At 45.5% G+C, this 23,909-nt stretch overlaps 1 protein-coding gene across 4 annotated transcripts in view; it reads left to right on the forward strand.

Annotated features, from left to right (window-relative positions):
* Positions 1-23,909, forward strand: part of qkia (QKI, KH domain containing, RNA binding a) — a 67,595-nt gene that overhangs the window by 25,923 nt on the left and 17,763 nt on the right. For all 4 annotated transcript variants that reach the window (XM_076107632.1, XM_076107634.1, XM_076107631.1 and 1 more), the window contains exons 3-4: positions 6,806-6,922; positions 13,143-13,286. In XM_076107632.1, the coding sequence (XP_075963747.1) occupies positions 6,806-6,922; positions 13,143-13,286 (261 nt within the window). The remainder of the gene's footprint in view (positions 1-6,805; positions 6,923-13,142; positions 13,287-23,909) is intronic.

Consider the following 23,909-nt stretch of genomic DNA (forward strand, 5'->3'; position numbering starts at 1 on the left):
ACGTGCACACACTGACAGGCAGCTGACTGACACCTCTGCATGTCGTTTCTGTTGACCTTTAGGCATCCGATAGAGACAGAGACGCACTTAAGACGTGTCACACATCCCATTTTCTCCCTTGTGTGTTTGTGTTTGCCAACTGTTAAATACTCGGGTGGGTTGTGGGCAGGTCCCTGGGTAGTAAGAGATGCTGAGGAGGGAAAATACACACATGCACCCACAGACACCGTCTCTGTTGTGCTGACTCTGTGAAATGGGACCCCTCATTTAGATGTAGGGTCTCGAGCAACTGCTAAACAGGACGGTCTGACCTCTCGCCAGCTTAAAAAGGCCTCAAAGAAGAGAGTGATCACTTATATGGATGAGTCCGAGCTGTGCAATAGAGTTCTGGTGCTGGTGTTTGTCTGGTGTTTAGGGGGTTGTCATGGTACTTTAGGTTGTTTGCCTCGGTAATGGAATCCCTTTAAACCCCCTCCCACCCAACATTTCCCCTCTTCTGCTCCGCCCGTCGCCTCTAAACTGAAAATCCTAAGCAGTAGATTTGTTTGATGCTCCATGCAAGTCTATACTTTTTTCTTTTTCTTCTTGTTCATCAGTGTATTAAAGCCAGAACAAATGTTTTCATCAACTTTGCATTTTCTCCTACATTAAAAACTTGAAGCGGTGCTTTCTCTACGTATAACATGCTTTACAGAATAGAACAAAGGTACAACGGGACATTAAAACAGGAAATGAGATAAAGTGTGAATATAGGATGCGACTATATGAATAGGTAAGCTCAAACTGATATTACTAATATTATAAACCGTTCTGGCTTGTTGGTATTTTCTTTAAACCCATCTTGGGTTGCGCTAAGCACAGGATGCAGCGACGGTGCAGAGCTTCATTGCTCGGTGATGCTTCACTTCGACCGCAATGCACAGAGATTTGTGAAAAACCGGGAAAAAAACCAAGGCTGTGATAATTTCAGCTGGCAGGATGTCCTGGACCTTTCTGTTTCACTGCAGTAAAATTGCCCGGACCAAACCAGCCAGTTCCCTGCGCGGGGAAAGTCATTAAGCTTGTTCCCATGAGGGTGTCATCACTTATCATGCCAGCTCCTGATATCCTGCTGACCCCCTTAAGTCATTACCAGAGTCCTGGAAATGTACCGCCCCACACCTCGCCTCACCTCACCGGTGGAGCGGCAGAGTGGAGGATTTTTTTTTTTTTTTATATCTCTTGCTACCCAGCCATGCGCGATGATGATAATTTGATGAACGGATGGTCTTCTAGTTAGATATTTGATGAGGAGGGCAATTACAGTGATAATTTAAACAGAGATGACTCTATTTGTTGTAGTCTGTTAACGTGATGAAGGGCAACGGGGTAAACTGTTAGATGTGTATAACCGCTGTAATGGCAGTGATTGCTCGCATATTACAGAACTTTAAGTAAGCTGCGTTTAGCGCTCATCTGCAGTCGTTAGACGGAGGATGGAAGGACAAAGGAAGCGGGACAAAGGAAGCGGGTTTAGCACACAGAAAGCAAAGGCTGCACCAGGGACGGAGTGTTGGCACATTCAGCGTCTGTGTGCACAGACAAGATCCCACTGATATAGGACTTTTGAGTTTTGAAAGTATCGCATAAAGTATATACATCACTATTGATTCTTATATTCCTGGCGAAGATCTCCCCTAGGCTATTTAAGAGTTGTGATGAAGACGGGTATGGAAGTTGAGCTGTAAAATGAAGATGCAAATGCAGCTGAATAATAGAGACGACTGTCAGGTTGGAAAGGCCTTCTTGTTTACCTGTATGAATCCGTTTGGCTGGTGTATGAGCCAAAGAGGATGACGCTTAGCTTATGACTGATCGGTTGAAGCAAGTGCGACTTCAGTGCTTCACATGAACTAATGCAATTCTCCATTAGAAAGATTGAATATTGGCCAGGCGTGAATCATCTAAAGTAGATTTGGTTTTCCTCCCTCCTCTGGGTGAGATTGTTGTAGATAAAGGTAGCATGCTCTGTCTTCTATTGGCTTGTGGTTACCAAACACTCAACCGAACACAGAGAGAGAGACTGAATTTTATTAAGTGTCTCCCTCGTCATTTATCTTCTCTCTGCAGCTGGTTTATCCCAAAAGTTTACAAACTTTGCTCCGTGCTTCCCCCGCTCATGGCTTCCAAACCTCCAGCCGACATCAATCTTTACGCTTTCCATCTTCTCCGTCTTCCCTCCTCTGTATTTTTCACCCTGCCTCCAACCCCAAAATAAACCCAAACGGAATTATCAAAGGAGCCATGGATTAGGCGGTAAATGCTGGATGTGCTGAATAGAGCGCTTTGAAGTCTACAGGGCTTTGAGGCGAAAATGTCACCGTTGGAATCTAAGTCTAATTTTGACTCCTTCATCGCCCCGGCCTCACCTCCTCCGTCCCTCCTGTAGGTAGAGCATGCTAACTGCTGTAGGTTAGGCACTTGTGTGCTCCTTCCCAGTGTGGAGAAGGTATGTGGAGCTGCTCTGTCTGTGTGTGTATTGAGGGTAGTATAGTGGGGATCAGGCCACAAAGCGATGGTAAGTAAGATTGATTATTTGAACGATGGAACATTTCCACCCAAAGATGAATGAGTGATGAAAGGCGGGCAGCCGGCTGGTGGCTAAGGGGGTCACGTGCACATAGGAGGACGGCCTGTACATGGAAGAGGAAATGCAATATCCTGTGTTCCAAGACAAAAAGGAAAAAGGAAGCCTGCTCAGTTTCCAGACACTATGAATGGACACAACAAAGAGGAGCAGCGTTCAACTCGGTGCTGTCTCTGAACCCTCCGAAGACTGTAACTTGAAGTTAAATGACATGGAAAGTATCTTAGGTATGAGGAAAAGAAGAGTTTTGCTGTGATAAATGGTGAGCCATCACTTTGGTATGAGCTGTTTCACAATGATACTTGTAACATGATGCGAGGGTTAGAATGGAGTGAGTGGGAGGAACAGGAGGAAGATGGCCGTGCCTGGTACAAACACAGATTCCAGCTTGCTTTGAGACGTCGCACTGAATGAACCGTTCCTCATTTCCATAAGCCCAGCGAGGCCGGCTAATAAGTGATTGGTATTCTTCTCCTGGCCCGGCCCCGCTCTTCGATAAGCTCTGCGCGCACACAGTCGGAGCCCTCAGCATGATCTCATTTCCTGTCTCACCACCACCACAAACAAACGCCGCCAAAGGCACAATTGTTCTGCTTTCCTGAGCATTGTTGGAGAAACTGTTGTTGTTTCTCAGTTGTTCACGCAAAAACAAACCACAATGCACGTGCACACGAACCCATGCGACAATCGGCTCCAGGTGTTGAGGGTGTGTGCAAGAGTTCACTCCATACATTGTGCTTTCACACACACACACACACACACACACACACACACACACACACACACACACACACACACACACACACGCACACAGTGGCATAGACGTAGATATGCTCACAACAAAACCCGCCTGTGGAGTAGCGATAACTGGTGCTAAACAAAGGCCCTTTAATGTCAGTGTAAGCCCTCGTCCTGGAGGGGGCTTTGTGTGTACGTGCAAAGTGTGTGTGCATCTGTGTTTGCACACAAAACTATGTTTGTATATACTGTGATTCTCTGTATTTGTGAATTTGTTTGGGGGGGGAAATAACTGACACCGAGTGAGGAAAATAGTTTGTCCACCAAAGATCAGTGTCTCTAAACTCCTAATTCTTTAAATGAGAAAAGTAAATAAGAGTGCAGCAAAGAGAAAACGAGACTGCTGAAAGTTTCCTAGTCGGTAAAACACCAAGTTTTAGTGTGTGTTCTGTTCACCAGATGAGTGCTGTGAGACAGTAGCGCTGGATTAAACAGAGCTGGTTGACATACTTATTGCTCTCCGTCTAAACATTGGGGAATCAGGCAGCAGTGGGGGGGGGGGGGCATAACCATTGTTTGTAACCATAACCATAACTATAACAAAAACAAGACATGGTGGTTTTAAAGACCTCACTCCTGGGAGCCAGTGGAGTTGATGTAACAGCAGAAATAGAGGAGAGAAAAATGTTCTCTTTTTTTTTTTATTTCAGTAAGTGCGTAGGGGGCTGGATAGTTTAGCAAGAGGAGGTGAGGAGCGGATAGTGTGTTTGGCAGAGAGGGCACTGTATCCATTCTACTCCTCCAGCTGTACTGAGCGGAGCTCCTGGCTGGCTCGATGGCCCTGCACCCTCCTGATAACTCGCCCTCTCGGCTCTCCATTGTCTCCACATTCCAGTGGCTTTAAATGGAGGTCACCTTTTCTAACGGCATGTCAACATCCTTGAGAATAATGTCAAACCCTCAGAGCAGAGCAGGGAAGACGGGGAGCAGAGAGGGCCGTCGACTACATTTAAAACATTGAGCTTTATTCCATCACTGAGATCATTTTGGCATCACTTTCATTAAGAGTTTCACTCTGAATTGCCAGGTTTTTATTAAGATGAGGTTGTTTCTTGTTACAGTGCCAGATTGTGGTGAGATGCTTGAAGCACAAACGCAGTCACTGGATTTGATGTGTGTTTGCGTTAGAATTCAGTTTGTGAGTAGACGTTGTGGTAACTGCTTGGCCCTCCCACACATGTTTGGTGAGGTCGTGCACATGCCTCCGTCATTAATACACATCCATGTGGCCATAAAACCTGAGCCACAGCCACGCCTTCCCTAATCCTTTATCCCTGAGCGACCTCTCAGATAAAGTTCAGCTCTACGTCTAGAGTGGGCGAACTATGAGAATGTCGTGACAGTGTTGGCTCATAGCAGCTCCCCCAGTACTGGGGAAAAACAAGACATTTGTGGCATCGTCTCGCTAACCTTTTCTCTCTTTATTTCGCTCAGCTTTCCTCCATCAGGCCCCCTGCTCACTGTCAAGTGCAATTGTCATCAGCATATTCGTGTCCACAGAGAAATGCATTCCGCTGTCAGAGAGAGGCTGGTATTAGCAACAAAGCGAGAGAAGGGCAGAGAATAAAACATGTTAAAGGGTCTTTCTGTGCCATTTTGGCTTATTCTAACAAGCAGGCACCTCATATTTTTAATCCGATATACTTCTTCCCTTACTCTTGTCTATTTGACTAAATCTGCAATTCTGTATGTATTTAATATATTTATAGTGGGTGGATCTGGTAGGATTCGGACTGATGGTGGGAACTGTCACATGTCATACCTGCACAGAAGCCTACATATGAATATAAACAAATGTGCCAAATGACCATTTTTCAAATATGGTACAACAGTTTCTGGCGGGGTAGGCTGTATAACTACACCCAGGACATTACCACGTGTGTGTGTGTGTGTGTGTGTGTGTGTGAGCACCGCCATAATGCCCACAGCTCGGGGTTCACCCTTGTCTGCAATGGGTGCTGTGATGCAGACAGACGGCTCTCTCCTGTGCTCCTTGAGGCTGTGTGTGTGGGCGGGCCACCATGCATCGTTGGTGACTGACCTCAGAGGACAGGTGCCCCTACATCCCTCAGTAGGCGCACACACTCACAAATAGCCCCCGTACCAGTTTCCTTGATTCGAGTTAACCAACCAGACAGTTGTCTTGTGACAGAGACACACACACACACACACACACACACACACACACACACACACACACACATAAGCCTGTGTAGCCGCATGCTACGGGGAGACTCCAGCATCTCTCCAGCCACAGGGTGTGTCTTTCCTGCACGAGACGGGCTACGAATGCAGGCCAGCCCAGTGACGGGGACAGGAAAAACAACAGCCCGGAGTTTTTGGACCGTCTGCACAAGTGTTTATTTGCGTAGTTTAGGGGAAATACACCAACATCGTGTCGAATTTACAACCCCTCTGTAATCAAATGTGACTTCTCTGATGGCCTTTTGGATTTGTGTAGAGGCGTCGATGCGGTGGTGTGCATAAGCAGATGTGACTGTGTTTTAAGAATACAAAGCAGCTGTGTCACGGTTCATTTGAACACTTCAAGAGACGAACAGTTGTTGCCTCTTGTTGTTGAGGTAAAGCTATTTCAGTGAGCATTTGAATAATTCAGTTTTGGAAATATGCTTAAGGATACATTTTAACAGTGTCGGACGATCTTAACCCATCGTGCTCTCCACCAGACGCTTTGCACACTGTTTAGAAGAAAAGAAGTGGGGTGGGGGGGTTGTGTCACTGTGCCCCCCCTCCTCGCCTTCTGTTTTTATTTTGGCTGAAAATTGTGTTGGATTATTTCAACACATTTTCCCTTTATCCCGTTGGAAGCCAGTTTCAAGTGGAGAGGATTACGACGGTAAATACGCTTCCTTTTGGTGCAAAGCTCCAAAGCCACTCACCAGTGAAAGGGGGCCTTGATAAGAAAATTGTGTCAAGCTCACTACCTCACCTCAGAACTCGCCTCCCCCTCATCAACCTTTCCGACTCCATTTTCCACTTGCTTTCCTCCCCCCTTTCCCACCCAAACTAATTCCCAGTAGTTAAAATGTGCTATTCAAGAGTATTTTCACATTTCGTCGCACAAGCCAACTCCAGTATAGCCTGTGGTTGGAAATCAAGTCGGGCAGATAAACGAAATGAAACCACTCAAAATGAATCTATTAGGTAGTAAAATAATTAGGAGCTGGAAGCTCTGGAAAGAGGAATCTTTGTGTTTGACTTTGTGTGCGTGTGTGCACACAATACTGTCTACTGTCCCGTGTTGAGCAAATGCAAAATGGACTTGACCATTTGTATTCAGCCCTTGCTATTGATACTGACGTCCTGTTAAATCCTGCTCCACATTCACCGGTTTGTTTCTCTCTCTCTCTGTATCTGCAGTATAACTTTGTGGGGAGAATCCTGGGCCCTCGTGGACTCACAGCCAAGCAGCTGGAGGCAGAGACGGGATGCAAAATCATGGTGCGAGGCAAGAGCTCCATGAGAGACAAGAAGAAGGTAAGCTCATCATCAGTGTGGCAGAGCGCCCAGTGTGTTTAATGCCTTTTAGCCCTCCATATTAATCTTACTTGGTAGATTCCACTCACACAAGTAAAAAAAACCCCATTATTTTACCAATGAAAAACACACTAAAGCTTCACCCTCCGTGTTGGGATATGAAACAATAATGTAAAACTTACTGGGACTGCTGTCCCACTTGCACCGCAGAGACTTGAGACGGACACATGCTCAGTTCATGTGGCTGCACTCTGACATCTGATACGGCTGTTTGCAAAACGCGTTGCAGTGGAAAGTACAGATGGCAGTAGGGCCAGGGACGGCCTCTATTTCTGGACCTGCTGGGCTGAGGTTGGAGACTCAAAAGGTTAATGTTGCGCGTGTACGTATCCTTAGACCCAAGGCGTGAACTTAGGCAAAAGTTATTTTATCTGCATTTGCACAATAATCGCAAAGTATTTAGGCCTTTAAACAGCATTTTAAAAAACCTGAGACTGACTATGTCGCAAAACAACGCTGATGAAAGTCGGTCACACTGTGCTTTGTTGTCCCGCGTTGCCCCACTATCGGGCCATCCTTGCAGTAGTATTTGCTGTAGTATTTTAAGCCTACAATGTGTACTCTACAGCAAACACCGACTTACACGCATATCCTCACTGGACTCCAACGTGTGCTCGATCTGATGATGTACTTTGAAGTTACTGTGAGGACAAATTGACGGTTACGAAAAAATCTGCTATTCCAAGCGTCTGTGTCTGCATTGCCCATGGGTGTCAGTTGCGTTATAATGGCTGCTTTTGTTTGTTTTTGTTTTTCTTCTTTGTTGAATGACACCTTTTTGAAGTTGTATCTCTGTTCTTAAGTCTCTCCCTTTCTCCCCCTAGTTGCTCTGATTTGCCAGGCAGTGGTGCTACATTACAGTGCATTTCCATAAGTCAGAAGAAGTGTATTTCATCCTTCTTGATATGGGAATCACCTTCTCTACACACACACACACACACACTCACACACACACACAGTCCGCAGTGCATACATAGATGTACACAGATTTTTAGCTGAGTCATAATCTTGGAAGCTCCAGTTTGCTGCAGGGCCAGCGTTTTCTTCCCTTTTTTTTTCTCTCCATTTGTCTTTTAATTTTTTATCTCTTATCATTTCCCTCGGAGTGTGTTCGTTATCACAGAGAAATGAAGATACTCCTGATGTGGTTCTTTCTTTTGAGTTAGATCCAGAAATAGTCAGATGGAGAATCTGTACATGATCAAGCATGTCCAGATTCTCTCACATGCATCAGGAGTTGGCCTTAGCTCACTTCATGAATCTATGAATACCATAATCATCTTTTACCATTTGGAAACTTAATGACGTGTGCCAGTTTGTTTGGGCGGGACATGTCAAAGGCCCTGCGCATTTACTACGCTAATAAAGGCCCCGTGCAGTTAAACATTAATGCAGAAATACCGCTGAGCAGGGTCATGTATTTAATCTGTGGTTCGATTATGAGATGAGGTCAGGGAATAACTCAATATTTAATAAATAGTTTCATAAATAGTCCTGGCTGCTTGTTTTTTCAAGGTATGAAGTAAATGGGATTTGTTTTTTTTAAGGTGGCAGACTGGGTTTTAGTACATCCATATAATAAACGATTGTGTCAGCTTTCTACACAAGGCTTTATATTCTTAACTGTCCTCCATTAAAATAACATTTTCCTTCCTCGCTGCCTTTCTGTCCCTTACCTCAGACTAATTTGGTGTCTGGTTTAGATATTTACAGCAACGACGGGTTAAGCTGAACAAAAACAAAGCATCCAATGGTCGGCCAGTTTTTTTTCATCCTTTGTTGTCTCCGATGTCAATAAATCTCAAGAATCTCTATCGGGTTCGCTCCCCGTACCCCAAAAGCTTTTGGATGGCCAGGCTATCGCAGCCCCCGATCGCTGCAGCCTCCACCTCCGTGTTTCCAGCCTGATGCCCTGTGGCAGCAGAGGAAGCCGCGGGAGCAGCTTATCCACTGTGTTTATTCAGGATCCATTAGCGGCAGCGTTTTTATGCTCTCAATAATTCAGCTGGTTGCTCCCTCCTGGGCCGCACTGCCTGGCGGGGAGTCGGCTCACTGGAGCTATGCGGTGGGAGAGAGGCGAGCAGAGACTGAGAGGGAGGGAGGGAGAGAGAGAGAGAGAGAGAGAGAGAGAGTCAAGGAAAGAACAATGGCGAGAGAGAGAAAAAAAAAAAGCACATCGAGTAGACAATAAGGAGGCAAGAAGCAAGTGAAGAGAAAAATATGCTACTTAAAGAATATAATGCTTTTAACTATTTTCTGTTTATACTATAATAAGACATGGTGTCTATTACTGTAGCAGCTTGTTTAATTTGAGCAGGCCACCATTTTAACAAAGATTAACTCAATTTAATGTTTTTTTGTCACCACCATCATGAGCCTCGGTCACTGGAGCACAAGCATAGGAACTTTGTTTTTAGATGCCAACAAACTGTCTTCAGTCTGTATTCTACATTACACTAATATGTGCATATTTGGTTTAGAATATGGCGAGAGACCCAAGCCGAAATATACATTTCTTTAATCATTTAGGTAGTGATATAACAGTCGTGATCCCAGTATGAAGTCGATGAACTCACCCGTGCATCGGCAGGACTGCAGGATAACAAGCCGTCTCCAGACTGTACTCTACACTCTGTTACCCTAATAATAAGGTGCCCGTGAGAGGGAATCCATAAGTGCAGCTACATCCCTGTAATGTCTCCGGATTGAGACTTTTTGACACATTTGTTGAGACAGGATGGATCAGACACTATTGCCATGGGAAGTACTTCACGGTGTTTATGACACCACTACACTCGATGCTCTTCCAGTCTCTTTTTCTTTGTTGTTAAATCTTGTAAAGTCTTTAGTTACTGCCCAAAGGGGTGGAGCTTGCATGTTACGGCCTTTTTGATGATTATTGTCTAAACAGTTGGAAGGAAAAAAGGACTCCTCCCGAAGCCTTATTCCATTCAAACTTTTATATAATGTGGCAGCTTGAGTCCCCCTGGTATTCACGCTTAATACCAAACAACATCAAGAACAACAGCAATTAAATTACAGGTATGTTATATCGACCAATGCACTCGTAGTGTAGGGATTTCCCTCCCTTTTGCAAAAACAATTCCCTAATTGTATTATAGCTACCACACTGTGAGATTACAGTTAGCACCACAGACAACTGTTTTACATTAAGCCAAACTAAACCTGCACTCTGAGGAATCCTTTATAACAGATGGAATTCCTCTTGATTTTTTTGTTTTTGTTTTTGTTGCTGATTGTCCTGGCACACATCACATATTGTGGCATCAGCACAGTCACTGGCAGAACAGAATAGGCCTCAGGTTTTGGATCTTCATCCCCTGCCAGACTACAATGTGACATTACCGATCGATACGTTGAACTTGATTGGCCTGTTGGCACTGCAGCCCGCCCACTGGTTTTGTTTAAAGTTTAAGCTGACTTTGTTGTTTTCTTTCTTATCTCCTGGGTTCTGATTACTTGACCCAGCGCAACTGAAAGCTATTATATTATTGTGAAAAGAAAAAAAAAGAAAGTCCCAGTTGTTACTTTTGATGCAGTGGTTAAGGACACATAGATGGCAAATAGCACCCGGTTTATTGGCCCCTAGAACATTCCTTTTTCACACAGCAAGGGCCGAACATTTAGGTGGCCTGTTCAGGATCGCCCTCTGCAGATCTCCATCGGTCCCCTTTGTACTTTAGATTTAGACTTTCCCCTTTGTGATATATTTTATAAAAAGAGATCAAAGTCATCAATCTTACTGGTGAATACTTTAAATGTCAAGATTTTAGCAAGTTATCATTTAATTTATTATATTTTATATTCCTTTGTCATTACCATTGGTCTACAGCCGCCCTCTCTTGTCCTCCTGTGCCCCTGCAGCTCCCTGCTGCAGCTGTTTGCTGTGCTGGCATTTAGCCTCAGTTACATTGACCCCGACTGGGAATGTCCTTTAGGATCAAAGGAGAGGGGACTCTTCAGAGCAGGACAGCTGAAACACTCCCAACACCTGAGATTGTTAAAGAGCAATACTGCAGGGACGGGCGAAATGATGGAACCAACAGCATCAGTAAAGTAACACGTGAACAACCAGAATGAACTGCCACTCTTTTTTTTTAGTACAACCTATAAAAGGCAGGGGAAAAGACAGCCTTCTGTATTTGTCACCTTTTTGCATGTGGTGTCATCCATGTTGAGAATTGCGGCCATGAGGTTTATTGGGCTCAAACTGAAGTGTGTGTGAAAGCCAGCAGGCAAACAGGTGCTGTCCAAGCGATGGAAGTCAGGCAGCATAAGTGGCTCTGATCCTATTCTTAGATGTTCTCTCTAGATGCAGCGTACGTGCTATTTATTCGTGCCACATATTTTTACCAAAACCGATTACCCTCCAGTATGTGGTGATAGCCGTGGCATTTGATGTGCGCCAGCATGGACCTTCTCTTCAAAGGCCAGAGCATTGGCATGCACACTTTACATGCACACACACACACAGTCATGTGATCTTGCCGTGGGTCCAACTTGGCAACAATCTGTCAATATGGTACGTTTATGTATCTACAATGTGCTTTCAGAGGAAGCCCGTTGTGGCCTGTCCGTCTGAGTCCCCTCTAGAAAATGCTGAGTCACCTTCTTGTCCCCCATGTCCCCTAATAGGCCATAAGCAAACAGCCATGGTGAAATAATGGCCTGACTGCTGAAACTAGGCTCTCCCCCCCTGTGTGGAAAAGGGGAAAACGAGAGTGGAATATTGAACTTTCTTGTGTGTGTGTGTTGTAAAGAGCAGTGCCATGGCAACAGGTCTCTGTGGAGTAGAAAGCAGGAGGGTGGCACTCTGTTTAAGGTGTGTGTGTGTGTGTGTGTGTGTGTGTTCCCCTCTCACTCTGTAGTGAGCACCCTGCAGAGCACCGCAATGCATCGTTAATTAGACACTCTAATACTTCTCACAAATGAGCAGTGATTTTTAGTTGGGGTGCTTTGTATGGGTGGAGGTAAACAACACAACCTGAACAAACCTGCACCAACAGCAGGAGACTCTGACCTCCTTTTTGAAAAAGAAAATCACAATTCTGATTTTTAGTTTCATTTTGTCTTTATCAAATCTGTCAAATATTATCATGGTGACATTATCCTGTCTTGCTATTTTAATGTGGTGTCACACATCAGTCTGTTTCGGGTGACCTCAGCTCCTCACCTCAGGGGGAAGTAGTCGGCTTTCAAACCGCTGACTCTCATGGTTGTTCAGTGACATGGGATACAACCTCAAAGGCTTTTTAGAGCGCTCTCTGTGTCTGCACACTGCATTTACTGTCAACCTGAAGAGGGAGGAACGTATCTACGCTAAATGGAGGAGCGTGTTTAAAAAAAAAAAAATACAAACGTGATCCTACTCCATATTTCTCTACATATCTCATTTTACCTTTCCACAAAAGAGTCGGGTTTTGACTTTACATGAGTGCTCCTGAAAGACGTAAAACGTTGCGCACCATTTCCCAACCTCAGTCTTCCCGATTCAAATCTTAAAACGGATTGAAAGCATTTCTGAATACAGCCCATTTTGCCTCTCGGGTTCTGCTAGCACTACAATTTGGCAACCGCTGAGTGATTTGGCGCAGCCTTTTCAGGTGGGAGAACAACTCCCCCAGGGAGCTTTTGTTACCTGGACAGTATTGTCCACGCAAACACAAGTCAGCGCACCTTCACACACACAATCCTGCGACACTTTGAAACCGTATCATAATTCCATGCATACCATTTAAATTGGTGTGGATTAAAAGCATCCCCATCTATCTCTCTCTGATCCGTGCACCCATCCATCTTTCCACTGATATTAATTGCTGCAGGGCTCGCTGTCGTCTCTGTGAAGCCAGGGATCTATTAAGGAAGGGTGTCCTTTCAAAGTTAAAGCTTAAATAGCTGACTAAAGGACCACTCCTGTCATTCCGCCTCTCTTCACAGGGCCCCGTTGTCCTCTGTGTACGCCTGCCTCTCGCCTCCGCTTCCTCTGATATGCTGTGTTACGGCACTGGTGCTCCAACACACTCTCACATTCACTCACCATCTCTTTCTCTCTCTCTCTCTCTCTCTCTCTCTCTCTCTCTCTCTCTCTCTCTCTCTCTCTCTCTCTCTCTCTCTCTCTCTCTCTCTATCTCTTGTCCAGGAGGAGCAGAACAGAGGGAAGCCAAACTGGGAACACTTAAACGAAGACCTTCATGTCCTGATCACAGTGGAAGACACACAGGGCCGAGCCGAGATCAAGATGAGGAGAGCCGTGGAGGAGGTCAAGAAGCTCCTCGTACCTGCTGTGAGTACATATACACAAAATCATGCACAATGGTAGCAGCTTATGGCCCGATAAGTTATTTAATGCTCTGCACAAGAGCAGTCGTATTCGGCTCATATGTGTTATTGCTGAGAGAGACTTTTCCATGATCTTGGACCAAACAACAAGATATTCTGGCTACATATGAAACACCCCCGCTATCCCACTGTCGGCATCCTGTTTACTTCCATATATAGACGAGGGGAACAGGTTGGCCGTACCCCCAGCGGAGTGGAAACACATAGCTAGCTGTCCTGTGACTGCCACACACTGAGCCACCGGTGATGGCTGCCGATAGTCTTTCTGGCATACAATTTGTTTTTTTTCCTGTTTACCTGTGGTGACCAGGTGGACAGGGCAGCTGAAGGCCCAGATACGCCATCAGGTGGCAACGCGCGGGGCTTGGTGGTCTGCGGAAACGGGGCCAGCCAATGTCCCAGCATGCAAGGTTAAACATGAGACGCGCTGTTGTTAAGCTGCTCTCCTTCATGCCCTTTATCCCGTTAATACAAAACGATGTTTACACATGTACTTCATTTACATTCTAAAGGACAATGTTTGCACTAGATGTAGCTGCATTACAATTTATCAGCATATATAACTTAGGAGAATTATGACTCGAACGCTGGGTAAGTGACACCTCAAGGAAGATGAGCTCCTTTAATTCTAAACAAGAAGAGGCCAGGAAGGAAATGATAGCACATGAACTGTAACATTTCGTTTCGCTCATCGGCACTGCACTGGTTATGGATGTAAGACCTGACACAAGAGGTGCCATCATGCCGGGATCTCCTGTCTAGTCTGATCACTGCTCCCTGTCTGTCTTAGCGAGGCCTGATCCCAGCCTGACAATGTGGAAAGCACTTCAATTCATATCTTCTGTTGTTAAGAATTGCTCGTCTCTACTCGGCCTACTCTGCACTTCTTTTGGGCACTTGTTTTGTTTCAGAGAGCAGGAGTGTTTCAGATCTCCACAGCCTGTATGCACACACAGGATGTTGACACACAACTGCACACACACTCAAGTATGTGCACGCACACACAAAACTTGAGGATGAAGCCGTCTCTGGAAGCAGTAGCGTGATGCAGATTGAGTCACTGTTAACACTTGTGTACACACACACACAACAAAACCCCTTTCGGCATCCTTTTAAGTCAATGACAGCTCTTGGTGGCGAACACTCATCAGAATGGAGTGCCACAAAAATAGCGTCCTCACTTCTCTTCAAATCTCTGTTCATTTTGCAGCCTTCCAGTTGCTTCAAAGACGGTCTGTTGATACAGTACCTGAACCATTTATTGGGTGAAGGAGGAGTTCTCCTCTTTTATTTCTCACACGCAAGAAAGCAGCTTCAAGCTCTTTTGAGACACTCGTAAAGAAAATGTTCTCATAAAAAGTTTCACTCTCCCCTTAATTCAAACAAGAGTTTTATAGAGGTAATTAATGACCCACTGCAATCCGCCAGAGGCCATTTTCCTTCAAGCATTCTTTGTTCATTCTAATGTAATGAAAAGATCCTTCCGTTAGATAGACGATCTGTGAATGCTTCAATTATCGAGGCACTAACAGCAACAGGTGCACGTGTCTCTGGTTATATACATTCCGAACATTAAAACCTTTCACTGAAAGTACATTTTCAATGAATAATTGCTTTCCCACTTCCCATGGCTGATCAGAAAAATAAGCCATGTTTAGGTTTGTATTGTAAATCTGACCTTTCATTCTGCTTACATAAGGGGCCGCACACTGAACCCATTACCTCAGTGGCCTGGCACTGGCGTAGGGTGGGACAAATGCATGTCACTAGAAGTGGCATAGTGTCAGTAAGTGTCCAGTAATCCCGTCCCTGACTGCTGGTGCATCATCCAACCATGAATCCCTGAGGGCAATGCATTTCCTTCATGTTGCGTGCATGCACACATGAGTGGGTGGGCAGCAGAGCTGGCTGGCAGTAATGCCCTTTATCATACTAAACTAGATGGGATTAAAGTATGGACACGCCGGGAACGCACTGTTATAATGAAGGGCATCTTCTCCATGTTCGCCAGTGGGAGAATAGAACCATAGTATGTATGTTGTAGGTTGAGAAAATATTGACTATTGTGTAACGCCCTGTCAATTTTATGGTTGCTCCTTACTCGGCGATTGATTGACAGTTGGAAGAGGTGGTGATGGGAAGTGTAAAGGTTCCCAGTCGCTCCTCTTTGTCCTCTCTAGCGCTCTTATGCCCCCTAGTCCTGTGAACTCTTCAACTCCCCGTGAACTGGGAGCATCGGAGAGAGAGAGAGAGAGAGAGAGAGACGGGTAAAAGAGCTTGATTGAGCTACACTTTCAAGTGTGGATTTACTCCACTGATCCTGCCCTAGTCCATACACACACTGAATAGCACACACACACATGGACACGCATGCCCAGACGAATACTTCCACATGCATGCACGTGCACACACACTCGCACTCACTAAAATGCTCTTCTCATCCCTTGAGTCCGTGGTTAAGGCCCTCAAACGGAGCCGGCAGCAGAGCCCCACTGCACTTTAGGTAACCTCCCCGCTCATATACTTGCAGAGCTGTGTGCATAAACCCCGACTCGCCCGCACTACGAGCTCCTTCCTTCCTTCCTTCCTTCCTTCCTTCCTTCCTAGCCCCCAAGAAGGGCTAGAGAGCAAGAATGACTGACCTGTGGTCAGCTATTGCCCTTTGATCTACAACAGCCCCTGGCCAATTGTGAGGAGTGAGACTGAAAACCTGATTTGTGTATATGATTATATACAATGATGTAACCATCACAATTAAGAATCGGCTCGCTGACGACTTTTGTAAACAGAAAACCCGCTGAAGTCAAATCCATCTGAATTCCCTCCATATGTTATAATGATCTTCTGCTGAGTTGTACTCCCAATGTCAAACAACGTTTGGATGGTGAACACAGAACTTCCTCTGTTGTGCATTAAAGGGTTTCCCATAACTATACGACTTTGTTTTAAGCTGGCCTTTGGCTGTAGAGCCGTTTTAGTGTTATTATCAATCAAGGCCTAAAATGAAATACAGCAGAGGCACAGACGGTAATCATTCAGTTGAACCCACTATGTGTACCTTTTTTATTTATTTTTTTACACGGCAGTTAAGATGTTGTTTGCCATGTGGTTTCGTTTTGTAGGTGATGAGTAGCAATGTGATCACTCAGTATGACGGCTTATTCGGATCTATCAGAATCCTCTCTCGCTGCCGGAAGCTATCGACAGGTGTGACGATGGATAGAGGACACTGAGCTCGTGTTTGTGTCCTCACACACATTTGGCGCCGTTTGGGTGCATTTCAGTTGTGGTGTGTGTGTGTGTGTGTGTGTGTTTGTGATTGACTGACAGGCTTACTCACTGGACATTTTATGGGTATGATAAATTCTCATTGGTCCCCTCGGATTTTAGGGATACATTAAGGAGTCTTTAGATTTGTATCCAACTGAATTGTCAGTGGACAATGGCTTTGCCCTTTGCATTATTTTCAGTTAAAATGTTGCTGATCTAGAAAATGATGCATATAATTCTGTTGCATTGCACACTGCAGGTGGTTAAAAAAAATCCCAAGCAGGCTAAATCCTAAAATGTGAATGTGTCTACATTCTGAGCATGGCGAGGACTGAAGTCACGCCATGCTGTTTAAGTTATGTGAGATTGCCTGATAACAAAAGCTCCAGACAACAATGTTTACGTTGCTCTACATCTGAGTCAGTGCAGTGACAGCCGGCACTCGCCGCAAGGTATCTACAGTACATCAATCGAGGTGCACACACACACACACACACACACACACACACACACACACATAGAGCACCTGGAAAGCAGGGAAGGTTGGGTTTGAAAGGAGAACGGCACACAGAGAAAGAAAGAGCTAGTTAGTGCAGGAGCACTTTGGCCCCGGAGAGCCACGTCTCGCTGAATGAAACCGTCATTGCTGAGAACAAAGTGAGCGCAGTAGCAGACCGGCGGCCCCCAGCACTACTCCGTTTCAACACGTTGGGAGCCCAGTCCTGCAATCTGGCTCCAGCTGACTGCTCCCTGTTGTGCTCCCCTAACTCCTTCTAGTGCACCTTTTTTAAGTTCTATTTTTGGTATTTCTTTTGTAGTTCTAGTGCACATTATGATTATGAGATGGTTTCATCGCTCCACTTTGTTTTTTCACTTTTATAAATGCCTTGGCAGTGGATAGCAAAGAGAGAGCCCTCCATCCCTTTCCGTGTTTGGCTGACCAGGCGCATTGTAGTGCTTCAAGGCCAACACACAGTTTCTCTTTTTGGGCAAACCTGTCTGCCGGCCCCCTTTTTGTTCTCATTCCCGTCTCTCGCTCCCCTGAGCCTTCTGTGTCTCCTCATTTCTCTTTGTTTTTTGTCTCTCCTCTTTCACTCTGCTATGGACCACCTTCATGGGAGAACATGCACCAGAGGGTGTTTTTGTAAAAGTGAGACAGATGGACCTCAGTGGTCGCCAAGTTTGGCGATCTGCGGGGTGTTGCGTCTGTACTCGCCAGTATGCATCCGGCTTGGCAGAGTGCTACAATGGTACAACTACCAGAGCCACTCGCGTGCACAGAGAGACGGTGGTGCAGAACAAGCAGAGCTAGATTTAAATGGTGGAAGTCTGTTCTAGTCAGCAGTATCAATAAACACCTCTTTTTGGTATTCTTTGCTTTTTAGCTCTCAGTCTGTCCTCCCCTCTCTCTCTGTCAGCAGTGTATGACAAATGAGTACAAAACACCATCTGGCTGCATCCTTCCTAGTGTGCCTCCCCAATTAATGATGTTTATTCTCTGTTAGGCCTACCTATCACTACCATTCTCTTATTTACTCCTGTTTACCTCTGTCATGCATAACATCCAGCCATATCCATAAGAACAGAAGCTCACATTTTCCATTGAGCCTCATCGGTTGGTGCATGCCATTGACTGTGCTTGGTGCACATTATGTTAGCGCTTCTAAAGGCAACGGTCTAAAACGGGTGTTTGTGAGATTATGTGTCTTTGGTTCCTGAAAGGGAAAACAAACTGTTGAGTTGTGATGAAACTAGCTTGTGTGCTTCTATCGTCCCGGGAAATCTCCCCACCATATTGTTTTATTGCCTGTAACCGAGCAGCAAGGCCTGCAGTACAGCTGCAGAGTTAAGGCCGTGACAGAGACACACACACACACACAAACTGTTCTTATCCTACACACTGTACATGTGTTCACATGCAAATGTGATGAATGACGTACGTGGCTATTACATCACTATGCCAGCCACTTCAAGTAGGCTTTGAGGCCTTGCAGGTAGGCAGTAGATGGGTAGGTTCTCGTCAACCTTGCAGCCTCTCTGTCCCTGTAGGCTGTTACCTTCATCAGGCTAATGAAGGAGTTGGATTGGATCATATTAACCTCCTGATCTCTACCTCCCAGGACACCACAGTTACAACAGACTGGACTGCGCTCTTCACTGCGTCTCTTTTTTAATAGTGTGTGTGTGTGTGTGTGTGAGAGAGAGAGAATGGTGCGATCAGCCCACCTGCACGTAGACACAACATCTCCCGCATGAATGTTAATCATCTTTTTAATTGGCTTCCTTGACTTGGTGACCTCTACTTGAGACGGCAAGCCTGCATCACTGGGCTCCTCCTTCAATGCTGTTCTGCTGTTTTCTTACTTTGTCTATAATGTGTGTGTGTGTGGTGTTTTAGCTTCCATTCACTACCAGGCAGTAGAGATAGGAACTGGCCAGAATGCAGTGTGACCTGTGACTCCCAGCCATCCTCTTGTCCTCCACTTTCATCATTATCCATCTTCAAATCGTCAGTGTTTGTACTCATTTATCCGGCCTTCTGGTCCTCATGTGCCCCGCTAACACATCTGAGGCAGATACTTCACAGACACCTATTGGATCTGTGTAGCCAGGAGAGCAAACACTGAAACTGTGTGGCGTATGAATCGCCTCTAATTAATGATCTCGAGGTGATAAGTGGATAATTGGAACTGACCACTCAAACCGTTTTACCACAGGAAACAGATGCGGCTTTCCCGACACTCGTGTCAATAATGACTTTTACTGCATGTCATTTGATTGGTTAATGTGTGAGGAGTGACCATGATTGACCCTGTCTGGTGAAACCATATATACTCAAGCATGCGTGTCTACATTTGTACATGCCAATAGCAAGCAAGAGAACTCTAGTCCTTCCACCACTCTTCAGCTACACTCCAGACACCAATACAGCCCTGCTTGACTCCTCTGGCCTGAATGTTGGCATTAACTGAAAAAACCTGAAAGCAGGCTCAAGCGTGACCCTGACTGGCCTCCCAGTACTGCTCATAAGATCCACACTTATTTGCAGAAGAATTTGGGTGCTACTTTATACTTTGGCCTCACCTCTGAGAGGACTAAAAAGAATATTTAGTATTTGCCAGCTCACAAATGTGCAGGAAGAGAAACCCCATCCAACTCTGTAACTGGCATTAAAGACGAGGGCCGATATGTATTGTATATCTCCATAATTTATTTCTTTCACCTACAGTATCTGGTCAACTAAAGGATTGCGATTCTTTCCGTGTCTTGCGTTCTCTTGTGTTTCTCTTGCTTTCTTTCGGCCCATCTCTCCACACTCTCTGTTTTCCCCTTAAGCGTGTGTCCTTCCCCATTTTATTTGTTTTTGATGTGTATTTGCCCTTCTCTTGCTGTGTGCTGCTGTTATTTCCTCTCTGGATGATTGAGGGGACAAGCCATTCACCACTCTCTTCCATTACTGTATCTGCAGTGGCCTGAAGGCCACCGCAGCCTGTTAACAACACAGGTTACAAACCACAGAACAGGCTGGAGCTGTCAATGCCAGAGTCACTGATGCATTATAGAACTATCACAATATGTTTTTCATATATTGCGTGGAGAGGATGTGCCACAAACGCCTCCGTTATTACAAGCTTGCACCTAATTTAAATGACTTCTAAGTTGCACACATTCCTCCAGTCTAAGCTTTTAATGGCTGTTCTACATACAGTAACCAGTGAGCTTCTTTGTGCCAAGTCCCTCCTTTCAGCTCAAGCCCAACAGGAGGGACTTGGTCCCGTCTTGGCCCAAGGGTTCATCTCCATCTGCCCATATCTCCCCATCTCCAGCACTGTGGCTGTCCTGGGGGGCAGACAGGTGGTTCTAACCCTAAGGAAGCGGTACCCCTGCAGGGAACAACCTGCCTAAGCCTGGCCACCTTCCCTACTCTTGTCCTCCTGCCGTTTCATTTCCTGGCCCTACAACTGAAATCCGGGCAGACTTCTGCAGCCGATCTCGGAGGCTTTGCCCATCTGCCTCCTGTATGTCGCCGAAATGCACATAGATTCAGATCAGATAGAGCTATTTTAAATAAACACCATTTGACTTTGTCATCACAGGAGTAATTGTGTTAGAATTTCTTGTGTATGTGTGTCTCCCCAGGGGCAGACCTATAGTACGCTTATCAGCTGTGGGGGTTTGTGTCTCAGAAATGTGTGCTTGCACGTGGTGACGGAACAATGCAGCAATGAAAACAAGAACAAGGGAAGAGGCAGTGTGACTTTGAATTCCACTCGGCTGGCTGTTGCCCTCATCATCAAGAGTCTGCTCACGGAGCCACACACAAGAAATGGTAAAAAAAAGTCTAAAGTGGGGAAAAGATTCCCATTGCAATAACATTTGTGCTGAATGGCACCTTTCATCACCGTCCTCACCTTTCCTCACTTGTTATATATCTGTCATTCACCAACTCACTGGTGTGAAGAATCAGGGGAGAAACGGAAGCACGGTAACATGCGTATGCTTTGCTCTAAAGTAATGTGTCAGTTGTCACCGTAAGCCTCAACTTATATGTTGCGGTATCTGCACGAGGCACACATGCTGCAGTTACGTCAAAAAATATAACAATTTAGCTTCAACCACTGCAAATATCTGCACATATGGAACCAATGTTTCATAGAGGGATGTATTTGAATCCATCAAATTCTTAACGATGATGGATCATCCAACAATGAATCACACAAACACGCATGATTAAGTCTTTCTAGTTGAACAAGCCTAAATGTCAGGCCAGAATTAAGAAGACTTCTTGTTGGTGGTAGCTCTGTTGTCGTCCGTTATTGTCCTGAACCAAACCTCAGCTTCATCACACCGCAATTAGCCGTTTCTCTTTTACACCGTCTCCTGGGTTCTTCGTTCCCCTGTTCCTCCTTGAAACATCATCCTGTTTCTAATCCACCGCTTTCATTTCTTCCCTCTTCGGGGATTTAGTCCCGTTTCTTCTCTTGTCTCGTTCATTTAGATCTTTAAGTCCACCAAGATCCCCAGTGAAGGTGCATTCTATGTACACAGGCCCTCTGCACCACTTACAAAATTGCCTTGCCCACTTGTACTGTCCTTTTTTAATTTCAGTTCACACTCGTACACAGGCACTTTGGTCCCCAACCACCCAGGTCCCTGACATCATTGTGAAATAGCCCGCTTCCTAATCCACCTGGTTGTGGCTGCTCCTGTTTTTTTTTGTCACATGTCCTTATGCAGTGTGTAGGGAGAGGAGGCATGCTGAGAAGCCCGGGCAGTTTTAATCTGCCCTGGTGCCCCAGTGGTGGCATGGAGCGGGACCCTGCAGGCCCCTGGCCAATCTCTCTGCCTCTCTTTGAAGGTCCCCTTAATCCTCTTACAGAGTGGCAAGGAAGTGCAGATGTGTGTGTGTGTTTCCGTGTGGATGTTTTTTCATGTGTGCATATGCTTGCTTGCGGGTCGATTGTAGGCGAGCTGCGGTTAAGACCCTGCATCTCCAAAGGTCCTGTGCCGATTGAGACTCGTGCACATTGTCTTTCTTACGCTCTGCGCCTTTGTCTCTCTCTCACACTCCGCTTTATACATTCTCCACCCACTGTAGTTTGTGAACTTCCCCTGGGGCGCTACTAGGGCCAAGCTTCATCTGCAAAGTGGGAACACACACACATACACAGCTTTCATCTCTGTCTCTCTAGCGACTGTGTGTCCCAGTGTTTAGGCAGGAAAATAGGATTGTGTAGAGCTCAGCGTTTAGAGAGCCCAAAGGCCGCACGTCAAACTCAGCCCCTACCGTCTGTGATGCCTTGCTTTGCCAGCCGTTGCTGAAGTCATTTCAAACTCTCACGCTCTCAGTCCCACCAGCCATCTCTGGACTGATGGCTTTCTTTGCCTCCTCCATGGTATCTCGAGTTTAGAAGCTTTTTTTGTTGTTGTTGGTCTTACTTGGGTTCATTTGGTTTGTTTATCACAGTCCTTCTCTTTCACACTGTTATTGTTTGTTAGCGGTGATGTTTACGACACTTCACTAGCTATCTACTGCGCCGACTGGTTTTCCCATGGTAGAACTTTGGGTTGTGCTCACTGGGGCACAACAAAACTAAAACCAACCATCTCTTTTGTTTCTGTTCAAAAAGCTCTGTTGTAATCCCAAGGTTTGTTCTTTCTTGGCAGCTAAGGCACGCAGCATCTCTAACATCATACAGAGAAAATAGAATATCCAGCAATGCATTGTAGGGACTTGGTCAGTGATCGCAGTCATCAAAAGAACCACAGTGTAACTTGTCTTTTTGGTGACCCAGTTTGTGCATTGTAGAGAAGATTCATTTTCATGTGAATTAACTGGACTTCCAGATTTGTCCCATAATTAGCCAGATGTGCAGAGGACACCCAAGGAAAGAGTCTAAAAGTATTCATGCACATGTCCGTAGATCCATTCCAGGTTTGAATCCACGTCTTGCAGGAGGTACTTGGATCCCTGTTTTAGGAGTCAGGATCTCTGAATGATGCAAATCCCCGAGCAGTATTTAAAGCTCCGAAATCATCCCTGGCCAAATCCCTTCAAGATATTCCCGGCTCGATTGGATGGCATTAAAGGATCACAGCGACGGAACAATGCAACCGTCTGGCAGCCCGATGGAATGAGGTATAAACGGAGGGGAGGGCAGGCGAGGAGAAAAAGGCCAGAGGTGGATGAATAAGGTAGACACTGACATTACAATTTGTGAATAAGGGCTGGGAGGACAGAGGAAGGAGAGGGAACGTGATTGGTAGGCAGGGAGCACATGATGAGAGAAAGGGGACAGGAGAAACAGACAGCTGTTTATTGGGCAACATGGAGGGACCGAATGATCCCTCCTGCTCTTCGCCTGTGACATCTCTGCTTTTCCAATCCGGTGCAGACTAACGAGCTTTAATGATACATCTAAATCTTGTTGTTAAATCTGTATGTATTTTTCTAGGTTATTTATGCGAAGATTAATCCGCTCTTAATGCTGTTATGTTCCATGGAATAACAGCCCGGTCTCTGAGGATAAACAAGATCACTCAGAATTTCCTCTTGTACTACTAGAAATGCTTTTGATGGGAGAGGAAAAAACCGTTTCTTTCAGTTCAAGAGAGTGCACCGAGCTGGTAGAAAAACAGATTTTCGGTCCTTCTCTTTTTTCCTCTCCTTTCTCCTGTCGGTGGCAGTGAGTCTATGTATGTGTGTGTCAGTTGATACTGATGGGACTAGCACAGAGAACCAAGGCTGCCCACTTCACCCCTTTCATCACAATAGAAAGCTATTATAAGCCCCATA

Source organism: Anarhichas minor, unplaced genomic scaffold, assembly GCF_050575085.1.
Source record: "Anarhichas minor isolate MPS153535 unplaced genomic scaffold, ASM5057508v1 ptg000040l, whole genome shotgun sequence".
In the NCBI taxonomy this organism is placed as follows: Eukaryota; Metazoa; Chordata; class Actinopteri; order Perciformes; family Anarhichadidae; genus Anarhichas; species Anarhichas minor.